This window comes from Pseudochaenichthys georgianus, chromosome 19, assembly GCF_902827115.2.
Source record: "Pseudochaenichthys georgianus chromosome 19, fPseGeo1.2, whole genome shotgun sequence".
Lineage (NCBI taxonomy): Eukaryota > Metazoa > Chordata > Actinopteri > Perciformes > Channichthyidae > Pseudochaenichthys > Pseudochaenichthys georgianus.
The window spans coordinates 26,012,182-26,028,815 of NC_047521.1; the positions used below are offsets into that span (position 1 = coordinate 26,012,182).

The 16,634-nt window shown below is 43.3% G+C and overlaps 1 protein-coding gene across 2 annotated transcripts in view; it reads left to right on the plus strand.

Moving 5' to 3' along the window:
• The window catches only part of vps35l (VPS35 endosomal protein sorting factor like), a 34,597-nt gene that overhangs the window by 10,078 nt on the left and 7,885 nt on the right, over window positions 1–16,634 (plus strand). Inside the window, exons 1-16 of one of the 2 annotated variants that reach the window (XM_071206846.1) lie at window positions 344–438; window positions 612–659; window positions 1,996–2,089; window positions 3,455–3,655; window positions 4,476–4,522; window positions 4,773–4,884; window positions 5,554–5,670; window positions 7,302–7,355; window positions 7,451–7,531; window positions 8,700–8,762; window positions 8,843–8,928; window positions 9,012–9,092; window positions 10,345–10,408; window positions 10,831–10,929; window positions 11,012–11,089; window positions 12,208–12,322. In XM_071206846.1, the coding sequence (XP_071062947.1) occupies window positions 2,030–2,089; window positions 3,455–3,655; window positions 4,476–4,522; window positions 4,773–4,884; window positions 5,554–5,670; window positions 7,302–7,355; window positions 7,451–7,531; window positions 8,700–8,762; window positions 8,843–8,928; window positions 9,012–9,092; window positions 10,345–10,408; window positions 10,831–10,929; window positions 11,012–11,089; window positions 12,208–12,322 (1,258 nt within the window). In that variant the 5' untranslated portion in view covers window positions 344–438; window positions 612–659; window positions 1,996–2,029. Of the gene's footprint in view, window positions 1–343; window positions 439–611; window positions 660–1,995; window positions 2,090–3,454; window positions 3,656–4,475; window positions 4,523–4,772; window positions 4,885–5,553; window positions 5,671–7,301; window positions 7,356–7,450; window positions 7,532–8,699; window positions 8,763–8,842; window positions 8,929–9,011; window positions 9,093–10,344; window positions 10,409–10,830; window positions 10,930–11,011; window positions 11,090–12,207; window positions 12,323–16,634 lie in introns of those variants that run through there. The other variant, XM_034107220.1, reaches the window with a different exon arrangement.

The window sequence follows — 16,634 nt, forward strand, 5'->3', positions numbered from 1 at the left end:
AACCCCCCCCCCCCCCCTTATCACCTGAATCTCCTCTAGAGCACCATTGAGTTCTTTGTAACCAAATGTCTCTCAGAGGGGCGTGGGGGGGGGCTCCTTGTCTTCATCTAAAGTAACAGACGAGAATCAGCACTTTGGGAAACAGGGCTGAAACAGAGGGGATTATGGGTAATGCTGCAATGATCTGTTTGGTGTTTCAGCCAATCAGAGACAGGCTCTGTATATATCTCAGACCGTGATATATTGATGAGAAGAACAGAATAATAGGGGACTTTAAGTAAACATTTAGACTAGATGTAGTTTCTGAGGCGATTGTATTCACGGTGTGTGTTTTTCTCAGAGTCGTTCACCGTGGACGATGTGAACGACACGGCGAAGGAGACGTGCCTCAAACTGGTTCTTCAAGATCGCCTCCATCAGAGAGCTGCTGCCCAGACTGTATCCTCTCGGACTCATTCGTGACTGTGTGTTATTATATTCTGTGTTTTAATCTGCTCCCTAAAGGAAATAAGATCTTGGAAAACATGAACAATTGTGGCATTTTAGTTTCTTTCGACGGTAGAATTGAAATACTAGTTAAAGATGTTTGTCTCTTTGACCTCTGTGATCAGATATGTCGAGGCTGCTATTCTCAAGTGTAACCGCTTCCTGAACAAAAGGTGAGCTTCCTTCCTTACTAGGCTTTATCAATGCCACCGTAATGAGGCTACCGATAAAACATGATGGATTCAGTGTCTGCAGTTCAGCGACATTACATTATATCGGTACATTTTTTCTACATCAACATTACATTTGTGGTTATATTGAAGTGTCTGGGACTAGTCCTTTTTGCCTACTTGTTAAAAATCTCACTGGTCACCGGCTTGAGCTTCAATCTCAGGATCCAGGTATTTCTGATCTTCTCAAGAATGGAAGTAGTCATCACATACAAGGCATTTTTTTCCTCAAAATCTGGAATTATTTAAAAAAAAACTCAAAATTCAGACTTTTTTCTCAACATTTTGACTTTTTTCTAAAAATTACGACATTTTCTCAAAATTCAGACTTTTTTCTAAAAATCTGGAATTATTTAAAAAAATTCTGACTTTTTTTCTCAAAATTCAGACTTTTTCCTCAAAATTTGGAATTATTTCAAAAAATCTCAAAATTCAGACTTTTTTTTCTCAAAATTCAGACTTTTTTTTCTCAAAATTCAGACTTTTTCCTCAAAATCTGGAATTATTTAATTCAAATTCAGACTTTGTTCTCAACATTTTGACTTTTTTCTAAAAATCAATAAATTACAACATTTTCTCAAAATTCAGACTTTTTCCTCAAAATTTGGAATTATTTCAAAAAAATCTCAAAATTCAGACTTTTTTCTAAAAATCTGAAATTATTTTTAAAAAAAACTCAAAATTCAAACTTTTTTTCTCAAAATTATGACTTTTTTTCTCAAAATTATGACTTTTTCTTCAAAATTCAGAATTTTCCCGCAAAATTCTGAATTGTTTCTAAAAATCCTGTCTTTTTCTAAATACTTAAAAATGTTAAATCTCACTGGTCCCCGGCTTGAGCTTCAACCTCAGGATCCATGTATCTGTGATCCTCTCCAGAAGGGAAGGAGTCATCACATACAGAGCATCAGCTAGTTCCTGAGCAGTGTCCTTCACATGCTGATATCCAAGAGAGGGAGTCACACAGTCACAAGATGGAGGAACAGAAAGCAGTATTCAATGTTTAGCTCCACGTCAGAAATGAGCATGCGTGATGTCTCTCTCCATAGAGGCTGAATCATCATGTTAATCACATAGCTATCATCTGCCTCAAGCAGTCCTGATGCTCTTCCAGGTCACCACACATCCTGTCATGTTCACAGCTACAGTTGGGATACCTTTGTTAGCATGCTACTCTCATGTTGGACGAGGACAGTATTTTCCCAACACTTATTATGACTTTCTTTTGTCGTCATATTACCCCTCTTGCCCTCTCTTTCTGTCTCTCCTCTCTTCCCAGTGGGATTCAGGAGACCCTCCCCCGGCTGACGGCCATGGTCAGAGGGATTGGAGACCCTCTGGTGGCAGCGTACGCCCGGGCCTACCTCTGCAGGGTGAGACATGCCGGCTTTTTATCTTCCTTATTTCTCTGTAAAATGAGTGGGCAAAAAAGAAATGTACAGCTGATCTATACGTTCTTTTTCCCCATGAAAAAAACAAGGGGGAACATTTTTGTTTATTATACTTTGTTTTTCAGGATAATTTAAAGTTAATTTTTAAGTACTTTTTTGTATTTTAAAACTGTGAAACAGGTGGGTGGGAAAACCTGGTGTTTTCCATTAGAAGAGAGGTGCCCCAGTGTTACCTGTTAATGTATATGGAAATAAAGGAAACTGAGAAACCAAAGAAACATTTACCTGTTCCTAAATCATAACACAGGTGAGAATTTTTAGATTTAGAAACATTTAGTAGGCTATAGTTTATAGTATAGAGAGGCGAAGTCCCGCCCATCTACCTCCGACCCATGGGACCTTATTTCGGAGAAAGTATGTATTGAAGTTGAGGGAAAGATTATCTTTCGGTCCCGTTTGAATTGTGCCACGGATTACACACATGATGTTTGTCAATCTTAAAAAATAATTTCCACGTCAAAAAAGTCACAGTTTGTCGTAAAACTGTTTAAATAAAAGACTATGAAAAATACGCAACTAGAAAGACTACAAATCCCAGAGTCCCGGTCCCGCATGCTGGCTCTCACGGAACCGACTCACTCCCCTTGTGTGTGCACAGCTCTCAACGCGCCCAGACTTGGAGTGATTTCCACCTCTTTTAATACTTTCCGCCTCGTTCTGAAAGAAAGAAGTGAAATGTTTCAACGTGGCCGCCGTCTGGGTGTGTGGTGCGAGATGGGAGATGTAGTTCATTGAGCGGTTTCACACAAAGTGTTACTTCACATTTTCATTTTGTTGATTTGAAAAATTATCTTTTAAATCGACAAACATCATATGTGTAATTCGTGGCACAATTCAAACGGGATCAAAAGATAATCTTTCTCTCTCCATCGACTCCAATACATACTTTTTCTGAAATAAGGTCCCATGGAGGAAAGGGAGGGACTTCGCCGCTCTATAGCTTTTCTGTCCTTTCATAGAGACGGGGACTAAGCCTGTGCACAAAGAGTTAATAATAATAATACATTTTATTTGTAAAGTCCTTTCTTTGCTAAAAGTAATCCCAAAGTGCTACAAGGGGCGAAATAAATAAGTTATTTAATCGAGTCAAGTTTCTTATTTAAAGTCAGTCTACTCATTTTATTTGCATGTATTCGTCCCTTTGCTGTAACGCTGTGGGGCGAATGAAGGATCTCTGATCATTAGACTTTGAGGGTCGGATCAAGTGTGAAATGTGACTTGCATCCCAGCAGCTCTGTGTTTCCAGAGTGGGTCTGATGCGTACGTTGAGTCTCTGTCTGTGTGCAGGTGGGCATGGAGGTGGCCCCCCAGCTGAAGGACAGCCTGAACAGGAACTTCTTCGACCTGCTGGGCTCCTTCAGGCAGATCAGCAGCGAGAGCGTCCAGAACCAGCTGGTGCTGCAGAGGGTGGAGGTCCCCGAGTATCTGACCCTCTACTCCCCCGCCATCAACTGGATCCTGCAGTGCATCGCCTACAGAGCTCCGGAGGTGAGCCGCTTTTATGGAGGTGTACACAAATCTACACGTTATTTCTCACACACACACACACACACACACACACACACACACACACACACACACACACATCACACACACACACACACACACACACACACACACACACACACACACACACACACACACACACACACACACACACACACACACACACACACACAACAGGGTTGGGTTGTAACGGAATACATTTAACGGCGTTACGTAATCAGAATAGAAAAATCAAGTACCTGTATTCAGCTCGCGTTACATTTGGAAAACGAGTAATCTGATTACAGTTACTTTCGTAAACCTGAAGTGAATACATGTTGGAATACCGTACTTTTCGGACTATAAAGCGCACCTGCATGTAAGCCGCAGCAGCTAAATTGTCCGTCTGTCTTGCTCTCGTTCTGTCTCTCGGTTTTACTTTGGCGCGCTACCTGTCTCACTCTTTTCCGTCCTCCAGCTTTTCCCGCTGGAGCCCGCCCTTAAAGGTGGCGGGCGCGGACCGGTCCTAGAGCCCATAGAGTTAAAGGTGGTTAATGTTACCTGTAAAATCCATAGATTTAGGAGGTTCCCTAGTGGCCGTTAGCTGTACAAACAAAATGGGGGAAAAGTCGCGGTTTATAGTCCGAAAAGTACGGTACTTATTGGAATTATTGGTGGAAAAGTTTCCTCACAAAATGTAATATTCATTACCGGCAGATCTGTGTGCACGGCGCTGCACACAGATCTGCCTCTTACATTATTTTGAGGTTCAACTAGAGTTGGAGTAACAGATGTTTGAATGTGTTTGTGTTTTAACTTCCAGCCTCTGCTGATGGAGATGATGGAGAGATGCAAGAAGCTGGGGAACAAGTGAGTGCTTTTAAAGACACTTATATCTCCTTAGAGAAATTAAGACGTGTAATTGTTGTACAGTAGAATGCTGCCTTCGGACCAACAGGAAACAAAATAGAATTAAAAATCCAACCTGCCACGATCTCACTGTTCCAGAGCCTGGTTTAGTTCCTAGGCTTTTATATTAAGAAATGTTTCGACCAACAGATTGTCATGGATTAGACTTTTTACAGCACAGACTTGAACATGTTCCTGCTTCTTCCCACAGTGCTTTGCTGCTGAACTCGGTGATGAGGGCGTTCAGAGCGGAGTTTGTCGCAGCTCGAGCCACAGACTTCATCGGGATGATCAAAGACTGCGACGAGGCCGGGTTCCCAAAGGTCGAAAAACATCAACAGCTAAAATACATTTATGCAAAACATGTAGATATATAAATAGAAATATTCATAAAATGTGAATGTTGTAGTTTAGGAATTGTAGGTCTATTCTACTGTTGAGTACAAAGGCATTTCAAAGCCACTGTACAGTCGGTACCTTTTTAATTACGGAACCAGCAGAGTGGGAAGTAATACTCAGAGTAAAACACAAAATGAATATTCTCTAAGACGAAGAATAAGTCGAAAGGAACTCGATGAAGCACCAAAGCCTTGCAAGTGGTGTTAAGGTGGTTCCAACCGTTAAAAGTGGAGCTCCTTGACAAACAAAAACATTGCATATTTTGATATGTTTTGTTTCTTTTAAATTCACTATTTTAATCTCAGAGAATATGATGTGTTCCCGCAAATGTATTATTGTTATACATTTTCTTTTTTAAATAGTACCCTCTTCCCTCGGCCTACAAAGGCCCTGATACTTCATAATTGTGTTTATTTATCAGAAATACAAAAGTACAGTTAATAACGAAATGAGATTTTAGCATCAAAACAACATCACAAAAAAAGAAATAAACAAATCAAATAAAAAATAAGGCCTTCAAAGGGAAAATAATCAAATAAAAATGTGAATGAAAATGTGCTTTGAATGTATCTCCCCCCCCGCCCCCCATACAGCACCTGTTGTTCGGCTCTCTGGGCCGCAGCGTGGCCTGTGCCGACCCTGCAGAGTCTGAGCGGCTCACCATCCTGAACGAAGCCTGGAAGGTGGTCACGAAAGTCCGCAGCCCTCAGGTACTGAAGAGAGACGCTGCTGCTGCCACACGTGGAGGACTTAAGAGAAACTGATAAATGCTTCGTGGACAAAGTTTGTCTTTTGTTATATTTAATAAAGTAATAAAGAAAGTCAATATACAAGTTAAACGATCCCAACACTATAGAGTAGAGAATATCCAACTGGTCCCACCCTTAAATTCATTTAGGCATCATCTAAACATCCCATCATTAAAGGTCCCGTGTCATGGCCATGTCTACTCATCATAGTTCCATTGTTGAGGTCGACTAGAATAAATGTATATTGATCAATGTTCCAAACTCTCATAGGTTTCTCACAGCATCTCTGTGTAGTCTGTGTATTCACTCTCTGTCCTACACGGCTTGTTGGAGCTCCTGCCCCTCCCTGTGAGCCCACTGTGCTCTGATTGGTCGGGACGTTGCGAGGCTCGCTGCTGCGAGGAGCGGACAGGTTTCCGGGTCGGCGATACAGCGAGAACAAGCGAAACTCATCCTGAGCACACACACACTCGCAGCCGAAGTAAAAACAATAAGTGTGGCTTGATATTGAGGAAGAAGAAGGTTTCAGGGTTCTCACGGTCATCAAAATGCTAATTCCAGGCCCTGGAAAACAATATTTTTCCTAAAGTTTTGGAAAAGTCATGGAAATTGAACTAAAGTTGCATCAAATATAATTTATATTTTAGCTAATCGCCGAAATAGTAATATTATAATGATAATAAATACTGTATCGTATAGTAATGAAACGTAAAATGGCTTTTAGCTGACGAGGTGTTTTGCTGGTGAGAGAGTTGCTTCAGCGCGTCGAAGCTAGTAAGCTAACTATTGGATTTGTTTTAGAGGCACGACATGTTTCAGATGCAGACCTTATTTTCCTGTTCCATGTTAAAATAAACCATTCCCAGTGGTACGCTGAGAAAGAGTAATGTTTTGGTCATGGAAAGTTAAGTAAAGGTCATGGAGAAGTCATTGATAATCATTGGTGAAAAAGTGTATGAACCCTGAGGTTGATAACGCTGTGAGAACGGGTCTGCGGAGAGCATTCCTCCGCCATCCCAACTCGTCTATACCAGCGTTCAGGGAGCTCTATGCAAGTCAATGGGACTCCCTGTTAGTTAGCCAAGGGGTCCTGGTGTGGGAGGGGCTCCGCGGATTGGTCCATTTGGGCCAATCCGGTCATCTGTTGTTGATCTGGGTGTGCACACGTCACAGAACCCAGGAAGCAAACAATGGAGAATGAGAAATCTCCAGCGAGGCGTTCTGGGGCAGCAGACAGGTCTTCTCTGTGTTAGAGCTTTACTCGCTGCAGGGTGCACTTTGAGGGTTTGTGACTGCAGACCGTTCACATGCAGAACATCCTTCATAACACGAGGGGACGGGTGACAACCAGAACAGCACGACACGGGCCCTTTAAATCATTAAACCTCCCTCGTCCTTTACCATTTGCCAATCCACCTTTTACTTCCTTTGCCCTCCTGTAATGTAAATCCTTAACATATGTCTCATATACAAGACTGAAAACACAATTTAACAGAGTAAAGGCAATCAGTGTTTTAAATGATTATATGACAATTTGACACAGCTGTTAACAAAAGCATGTTTTATAGCCTCTGAATGTGATCGTTCCTCAGGATTACATCGACTGTGCTGAGATCTGGGTGGAGTTCACCTGCCGATACTTCGCCGTGAGTGACGCTCACCTGTCACGCCTTTTATTCCATCTCATTACGAGATTTGAATAACTTTTTTGATCACCTTTTTTTGTTCCTCTTCCGCTCAGAAACGGGAGGTGAACACGGTTCTGGCGGACATCATCAAACACATGACTCCAGACCGGGCCTTTGAGGACGCTTATCCTCAGGTGAGCAGCACAAAGAAATCTAAATGTTTCTCTTTTTAAATCATAAATTATAAGATATTAAATTATAATTACCGTACTTTTCGGACTATAAGCCGCGACTTTTTCCCCCATTTTCTTTGTACAGCTAACGGCCACTAGGGAACCTCCTAGATCTATGGATTTTACAGGTAAAATTAACCATCTTTAACGCTATGGGCTCTAGGACCGGTCCGCGCCCGCCACCGTTAAGCGGCAATATGGTCGAGCTGCGGCCGCGGCCAGTACACGGCGGTACACGATGGTACACGACACGCCCACCTGACACGACACTACGGTGGCTGAGAGGCACCACCGTTAAAAGCGAATTGACGAGATTTACATCATACAGCCCATGTAGTATAAACATTGATTTTAATTTCTTACAGTAGGAGAGGTTTTGGGGTTTAGGAGGGAGGAAGGAAGATTAGGATTAGGTAAAAGGTAGGGAGTGGTTAGGGTTAGGATGGGGGGAAGGGAGGGAAGAGAACTGCTACCCGGGAACGTTCATACTGGGTAGTTTATTTAGTTTAAAAAAAATTATCCAACGAGTTAGAGACCACAAAGGAAGTGTAGTACCGCCGTTTGGCCACAAGACTCCGGCGCACTCCTGGGGGCTTGGTTCAACCTCCACTGTCCGCGGCCGCAGCTAGACCCTTCTCAGCCACCGTAGTGTCGTGTCAGGTGGGCGTGTCGTGTACCGCCGTGTCGTGTACCGCCGTGTACTGGCCGCGGCCGCAGCTAGACCCTTCTCTTAAGCGGCGGGCTCCAGCGGGAAAAGCTGGAGGCCGGAAAAGAGTGAGACAGGTAGCGCGCCAAAGTAAAAGTGGAACCGAGAGACAGAACGAGAGCAAGACAGACGGACAATGTAGCTGCTGCGGCTTATATGCAGGTGCGCTTTATAGTCCGGAAAGTACGGTAGCTGCAGCCGCTTTGAAGTGACTAAACATGGCTGCTTTGGTAATGCAGTAAAGCAGTAGTGGTCGTATATGTTGTTACGTTGTGATCTGCTGCCGTCTTGGCTTTATAATTTGTAAACAGGTTTTTAATCCCAACATAAAACCGTAGTAATTTATAGGCATTTTTTTTTTTTTTTTAATCCCCTTGTCTCCTTAAAACGTATCCGTTCTCCGTACTTTCTTTCTACCTCCAGCTGCAGTCAGTGATCAGGAAGATCCTCACCTACTTCCAGGACTTCTCCGTCCTCTTCTCCATGGTGAGCGGACGCTGGAAATAATCCATCGGGAGTGTTTTGTTATCAGCTTCTAAATGTCCCCCGATGTTTCTGTTTCTCAGGAGCGTTTCCTGCCGTTCCTCGACATGTTCCAGAAGGACAGTGTGAGGGTGGAGGTGTGCAGATCCATCATGGAGGTCTTCATCAAGTAAGAGCCCCCCCCAGAGTCTCTGATGGATGACGTTTGTTTATATTTTGTGACGTTAATAATCTTGACTTTGTCTCCTGCAGAAACCAGGTGGACCCGACCAGAGACCCAGTCATCCTGAACGCCATGCTGCACATCTGCAAGACCATGCACGACTCTGTGAAGTACGCTGTGTGTGTGTGTGTGTGTGTGTGTGTGTGTGTGTGTGTGTGTGTGTGTGTGTGTGTGTGTGTGTGTGTGTGTGTGTGTGTGTGTGTGTGTGTGTGTGTGTGTGTGTGTGTGTGTGTGTGTGTGTGTGTGTGTGTGTGTGTGTGTGTGTGTGTGTGTGTGTGTGTGTGTGTGTGTGTGTGTGTGTGTGTGTGTGTGTGTGTGTGTGTGTGTGTGTGTGTGTGTGTGTGTAGGCTTGTTGGAGCAGGAGTCACTCTGGCGGGGGCTCTAAGGCCACAGCAATGAATACACACATTCTTCCTATCCTGCTGCCCTCCAGATGTCACATGTCTGTCTTCACGAAAGCCATATTTGTAAATGTTTAACCGTCATGGGGCCACAAGATCAGTCACCTAACCAAAGTTAACTGTCCTTGTAGCCTGAAGCCATCACCGAACTTCCTCTCACCTCGAGGTCAGCCTACTTGGAATGAATACATTTATTGATAATTCAGCCGACTGTTGTCTCCAGGCCTCTTTATGGGTCTGCAGGATATGCATCATTAACCAACAAGAATTTAACCGCATTATATCGGGGGGAAATGTCCCTTGGAGTTCCCCTGTTAATTTGCAAAGACCATTAATGATTAACGAAGAAACGTATGGGCCTCTCCTGACATCTGGAAACGGCAACAAGACTTTCTGAAAAATACTTCTCAATGGGTAATCTTTTCACTCAAGGCAGAAATCACAGGCTAAACTAAAAATGGGACAATTACCGTACTTTTCGGACTATACGCCGCGACTCTTTCCCCATTTTTTTTGTACAGCTAACGGCCACTAGGGGACCTCCTAAATCTATGGATTGTACAGGTAAAATTAACCACCTTTAATGCTATGGGCTCTATGACCGGTCCGCGCCCGCCACCTTTAAGCGGCGGGCTCCAGCAGGAAAAGCTGGAGGCCGGAAAAGAGTGAGACAGGTAGCGCGCCAAAGTAAAAGTGGAACCGAGAGATGGAACGAGAGCAAGACAGACAGCTTCTGCGGCTTATATGAAGGTGCGCGTTATAGTCCGAAAAGTACGGTGAAAGGAATACACCAGAAATACGCCTTATTGAACTTTCTGCTATAACACGTTAATGTAATACTCTTCAGGCTCTGCGTAACATTTGCTTGTATTGAATATAACTATAAGAAATACATGTTGATCTGAATTCTCCTACTCTGCCCGGCGACAGCCTTCTTCATCAGTCCTCTGTCTGTTTGCAGCGCTCTGACTCTGGAGGATGAGAAGAGATCTCTGTCCCTGCTCATCGTCGGCTTCGTCCGCATGGTGAGAGTGCTCAGGCTTTTCTCCAAACATTAGACATTTTATATTTGCTCGTGCTCAAGAAAACGAGTTATTTAATAAGGTTAATCTTTTCTTAATAAAAGCTGGGCACAGCAGTTTTTGGGAAGAGGGAATACTGTATATTTTGGGGACTATTTTCAGCGGTGGATTAATACACATTTTGGTGCAAAGAACATTCCTTATTATGAGATCGTAATTCACCAATTTGTGAAGTCATTTTAATTATTTTGTGTTATGAAGTCATGATTTTGAAAACGTTTTTGACATTCAGGATCTTTTCTTTTTGCGTTCTTTGGCTTTTAAAGTTAATAATCTTCCTTTTTATCTGCAAGTAAATTACACGAAGTAACAAAAGCACTTTTTTCTCTCTCCTTACCCACATGTTCTGTCCGTGTGGATCCCAGGTTTCTTTTGGTCGTGACTTCGAGCAGCAGCTGAGTTTCTGTGTGGAGGCCAGAGCGTCGTTCTGTAACCTGGAGTCCGTGCTGGTGCAGCTCATTCACGTCAGTGATAATCTGGGTTATATGTTTAATATATATGTCACACACACACACACACTCCTTAAAGCTCACCTTGTGTTTGCAGACGGTGAACACGCTGGCCATGGAGACCAGCAGCGTGATGAGAGGGAATCACTCCCGAAAGACCGCAGCCTTCGTCAGGGTGAGTCGACACACACATCTGATTAATTGTATTTATTTATTATGTTATTTAATTAATTTTTTTTCATTTTTATCAATATTTATGTACCGTACTTTTCGGACTATAAGCCGCGACTTTTTCCCCCATTTATTTTGTACAGCTAACGGCCACTAGGGAACCTCCTAAATCTATGGATTTTACAGGTGAAATTAACCACCTTTAACACTACGGGCTCTAGGACCGGTCCGCGCCCGCCACCTCTAAGCGGCGGGCTCCAGCAGGAAAAGCTGGAGGCCGGAAAAGAGTGAGACAGGTAGCGCGCCAAAGTCAAAGTGGAACCGAGAGACAGAACGAGAGCAAGACAGACGGACAATTTAGCTGCTGCAGCTTATATGCAGGTGCGCTTTATAGTCCGAAAAGTACGGTATTTATTAATTATTTGTTCTTATTTATATATTTTATTTATTCATCTATTTATTTAACTAGGACCATGCATTAAAAGATGTAAAAATAAAACACTAAAAACATTCAAAAGTCTTGAACACACTAAGTTTTAAACACAGATTAATGCACATCTACCAGTAAAGCTATCAAATAACAATTAATAGTTTTTTCCGGGCATTTTTATTGATATAGCACATTTCAACACAAGGCAATTCAAAGTGCTTTACAAAAATGAAAGACATTAAGAGCATAAAACACATTAGAAACATTAAAAAGTAAAGATAATAAAACGTGAATAACACAGGTACATGAATACAAGTTACAGTGTAGTGTGAGATGTGAATAGTTAAAAAAGAAAAGTCTTCAGACTGGATTTAAAAGTAGTCAGAGTTGCAGCGGACCTGCAGGTTTGTTCCAGATATTTGACAAGACCCCTAACCAAATTCTCACATTCCTCTGCTACCCCTAGACCCCCGGTTTTAAGACTTCCCTCATGAGTCTTTGGCCTTCAAACCACTTTTCTAGAGTAAAAGTCCTTTCATTGTAAATTCAGGTGTAATCCAGTAATGAATACCTGATCCCTGCAGGCCACCATACTTTGCTACAGGATTTGAGATTCCAGCAGAGCCCGAGAAGCATTCAGCCCAGCGTTGGCTTCCCATGTCGGATGCTTTGAATTCTTCTTCTCCCTGCAGGCGTGCGCCGCGTACAGCTTCATCACCGTCCCGTCTCTCAGCAGCATCTTCAGCCGCCTCAGCCTCTACCTGCTGTCGGGTCAGGTCGCTCTCGCCAACCAGTGTCTGTCCCAGGGTGAGAGCTGCTCAATTTAAACATCCACATCAAGTTCAGTACTAAGCTTTTGTTGCCTTGAATTCTTGAAAAATGCTGTTGTTTTTCTTCCACGGTGGACGTAGAATGGAGAAATGGAGAAACAGCAAAACTATCGAAACATCTGTTTAAAAACTCTCACAAAAGTCATGCATTATAATTTGATTGTCTTATTTATCAAGTTGTAAGCTCACTATTTCCCAAAACACATGCATATTCACTTTACTATTCTGACACAGGGGAGTAGAGTGCCTTGCTGAGGTGTTTTATAAACTAAAGAATTACGTGACAATACATGTGATTGTGAAGTAGTACATTTTATTTGGGGGGCGCCTTTCATAGCACCCAAGGACACCTTACAGGGCATAGGGGCAATATAGGGAACAGTTAAACCGGTGGATTTAATGAAATGTCACCCGGGGTAAAACGAGACAAACAACAGGAAATGAACACAAAAAGGACACAGAAAGACACAAATGGACTACAAAAGGACACAAAAGGACACAAATGGACTACAAAAGGACACAAAAATACACAAAAGGACATAAAAAGACACAAAAAGGATACAGAAGGACACAAATGGACTACAAAAGGACACAAGAAGGACACAAATGGACTTACAAAAGGACACAAAAAGGACACAGAAGGACACAAATGGACTACAAAAGGACACAAATGGACTACAAAAGGACACAAAAAGACACAAAAGGACACAGAAGGACACAAATGGACTACAAAAGGACACAAATGGACTACAAAAGGACACAAAAATACACAAAAGGACACAAAAAGACACAAAAAGGATACAGAAGGACACAAATGGACTACAAAAGGACACAAGGACACAAATGGACTACAAAAGGACACAAAAAGGACACAAATAGACTACAAAAGGACACAAATGGACTACAAAAGGACTACAAAAGGACACAAATGGACTACAAAAGGACACAAAAGGACACAGAAGGACACAAATGGACTACAAAAGGACACAAATGGACTACAAAAGGACACAGAAGGACACAGCTTATAATGAGAATGCCAGTTTGAACAGGTGGGCTTTGAGTTGGGTTTGGGATGCCGTTATGGAATCAGACTGTCGGATGTGTCGTGGCAGCGAGTTCCAGAGTCTGGGAGCCGAGCAGCTGAAAGCTCGAGCACCCATCAATCAATCAATCAATCAATGTTTATTTATATAGCCCAATATCACAAATGTTACATTTGTCTCAGTGGTCTTCACAGTGTGTACAGAATATCAGTATGACAATACGACACCCTCTGTCCTTAGACCCTCACATCGTACAAGGAAAAACTTCCGAAGAAAACCCAGTTTAAAGGGAAAAATGGGAGAAACCTCAGGGAGAGCAACAGAGGAGGGATCCCTCTCCCAGGACGGACAGACGTGCAATAGATGCCGTGTGTAAATTGAAAAGATAATACATTTGCAACATAGGTAGTCCAAATGTTTGGAAATGCATGTGTGTATAATAGGAAGATGAATCCATGGCTTTGAGGCGAGAGCTTGGGACGGTGAGAAGTCCTACGGAGGAAGAGCGGAGGGTGCGGGAGGGGGGGGGGTGTACAGCTGAAGGAGGTCGGTGATGGAGATGGGGGCTGGGTTGTGGAGAGCTTTATATGTGAGTGGAAGGTTTTTGAAGTCAATACGGTAGCGTACCGGAAGCCAGTGTAGCTGAGTGAGAATGTGGTCGGATGATTTGGTGCGGGTGGCGATCCGGGCAGCAGAGTTTGACGGGAAGGCCAGGCAGAAGCAGTCATCTATCCGGGATGTGACGAATGAGTGGACCAGGATTTCGGTGCTGGGACCGAGATGAGCGGAGTCTGGAGATGTTCCGAAGGCGGTGCGGGTGATGTTTTTAATGTGTGGTGCGAATGAGAGGCTTTTCACGTGGGCAGAGAATGGAATGGGGAAGCCGTCGAGTTTGGTTCTGGGGTGTTTTGTGACTTGGTGAGGGTGGATTCGGAGCCGAGATAAATGAAACCTTGGGTATTCTGTGTACCAGTGTTTCCGCCAGGCCAGGGCTGAGAGGGCGTCCACCCCGAGAGCGGAAGGGGGGGGGGGTGTTTTGAATTTTGAATTTTCACTTGAGTCGCCCGTCCCTTATTGATACTGTCTTTTTACGTTGGTGAGCCGCTGCGAGGCTCTGGTGCTCGCAGCTCATGCTCCACTAAAACCCCCCCGCTCATCGCGTCCAGATCGTGCAGGTTCCGTGTTGTCCTGTAGCAGGCACCTTCGATGTCGGGGAAACGATCTTCAAAATACTCCAAAAAGAATCCCACCAGACTCCTTTGCCCCCCCAACAGAGGGATGTTCAGGGTTCGTACGGGTGCTTGAAATCCTTGAAAATGCTTGAAATTTGACGTGGTGTTTTCAAGGTTGGGAAAGTGCTTGAAATTGAGATAAAGTGCTTGAAAATGTAAATGCTTTACTTTTACAAAAAATTGCTGTCTGACTGAATAGTTCGCTTTTTAGATTAAAAGAAAAGAATTGCTTCGCTTCTATGCGCGGGACCTGCAAGTGTTTGTGTTACGTGACCTGGGCATTCTGATGAGAGATAGATGACAGTGTGCCCGGAGGTTGCCGTTTCAACGAGCGTTGGCTATAGGGGTGTTGAAAATAATCGTTTTTACGATGCATTGCGATGCGGACGTGGACGATTCGGTCTCGATGCAGTGACGGAAGATAATCGGTTATAGCGTAGTAACGTTGCTTCCTGATTTTCCGGCCTCGGCTTTACTATAACGTTTTTTCTGTCACTTTAATATCAAATCGGTCGGTGACGCAGAGATCAGGGAACAGACGTGACAGCGGCACAGCAACACCGAACACGGAGCAGTCTGCTTTATCCACCAACACAAGAACACCAGTCCAGAGCCAACAGCAGGAGGACCCGCTCTGAATCAGTCCGTGTCGCTGCGGCTCAGAGACACAGAGATTTATGTTTTTCAAAAAGAATCGCGTTACAATCATGTCAGGTTTTTGGTGGATTTAATTAAGTCTTGGATTGCTAAGTATGAATGTCCTCTAGCAATTTTCAGACGATATATACGTGTGTAAAGTTTGTGAAGGCAGGAGGAAAAAAGCTTCCGCGATCACCGTCTCCTCTCCGTTCCTCCAAGCCCCGCCCCCTCCCTGAAAAGAATGACTGACAGGCTGACAGTGACCCGAAAGAAACTTTATTATTTACTTAATCACTGAGATATAATGAAGCTAACTTAATCTCATACATGCATGGGATGTATGTAACAGTAAGACAGAGAATGTGAGTGTGCACCCACATGCAGTATTTTAGTTGTTATATGCTGTTGTAAATCCTCCTGTTGTCTGCTGCGTTCAGACTCAAGTCCTGCGTGTGATGCCACGTTCAGGACATTCAGTGTCCTTTCTTAACAGAAGGCCGTGGCTAGAAGCTGCAGCTAGACTGCAGAAGCATTAGCTTTTTGTTTTTGAGGATGGAACAACTTCACACACGGAGGCTAGACCTATACAATTCATTTATTATGGTTTATAAATTAATGTCAAGACATTTATGTTATTGATTTCTGAATCACTTTCTAAATAATAAAAAGAGAGTTCATATGTATTTACTGCATGTATGCGTTGATGAAAAATAAGCCATGTGCAGTAATATAGAAAATTGAGGATGCAACGCATTGGTATGAATCGTGATGCACCGGGATATCGAACCGAATCGTTGACAGGATAATCGTAATCGAATCGTGAGACCAGTGAAGATGCACAGCCCTAGTTGGCTAGCAGAAGACAAATACAAGCCATGGCTAAGACGAGGGTCAAGCCCACGAGTCGCCTCCTGCAAAGTTTGCAACAAATAACGATGCGAGAGTCTGCGCTGACGAGCCACATGAAAGGTACGCCGGAGTAGAGCATTTTAGATTAGGCTAACGTTGCATGTTACGTTTGTTTAAGCTAACGTTAGCGAGCTGAATAGCGAACTCCATGAGGGATAATAATAATTGCAGGGGACAATCATTTCAGAGGAGCGTACCTATGTTAGTATGTGCGTTACAGTCGCCATCGTGTGGTGTTCAGAGGACGAAGCTCTCACGGCATTTCGTGTTATAGTTATAATATAATCTATTGATTCGACACGGAGCGATTTTGAAAGCGATGTATTTCTACTGTATGTTTCGTGCCTAAACCAAATGTGACTTGCTCTATCGAAATCAGTCGCATTGACCCGAAGAAGCTCGCGAGTGTGTTTGTGTTTATTGCGTTTGTGTCCCGGGGAAACACTCACGAGAAACACCGGCTGTT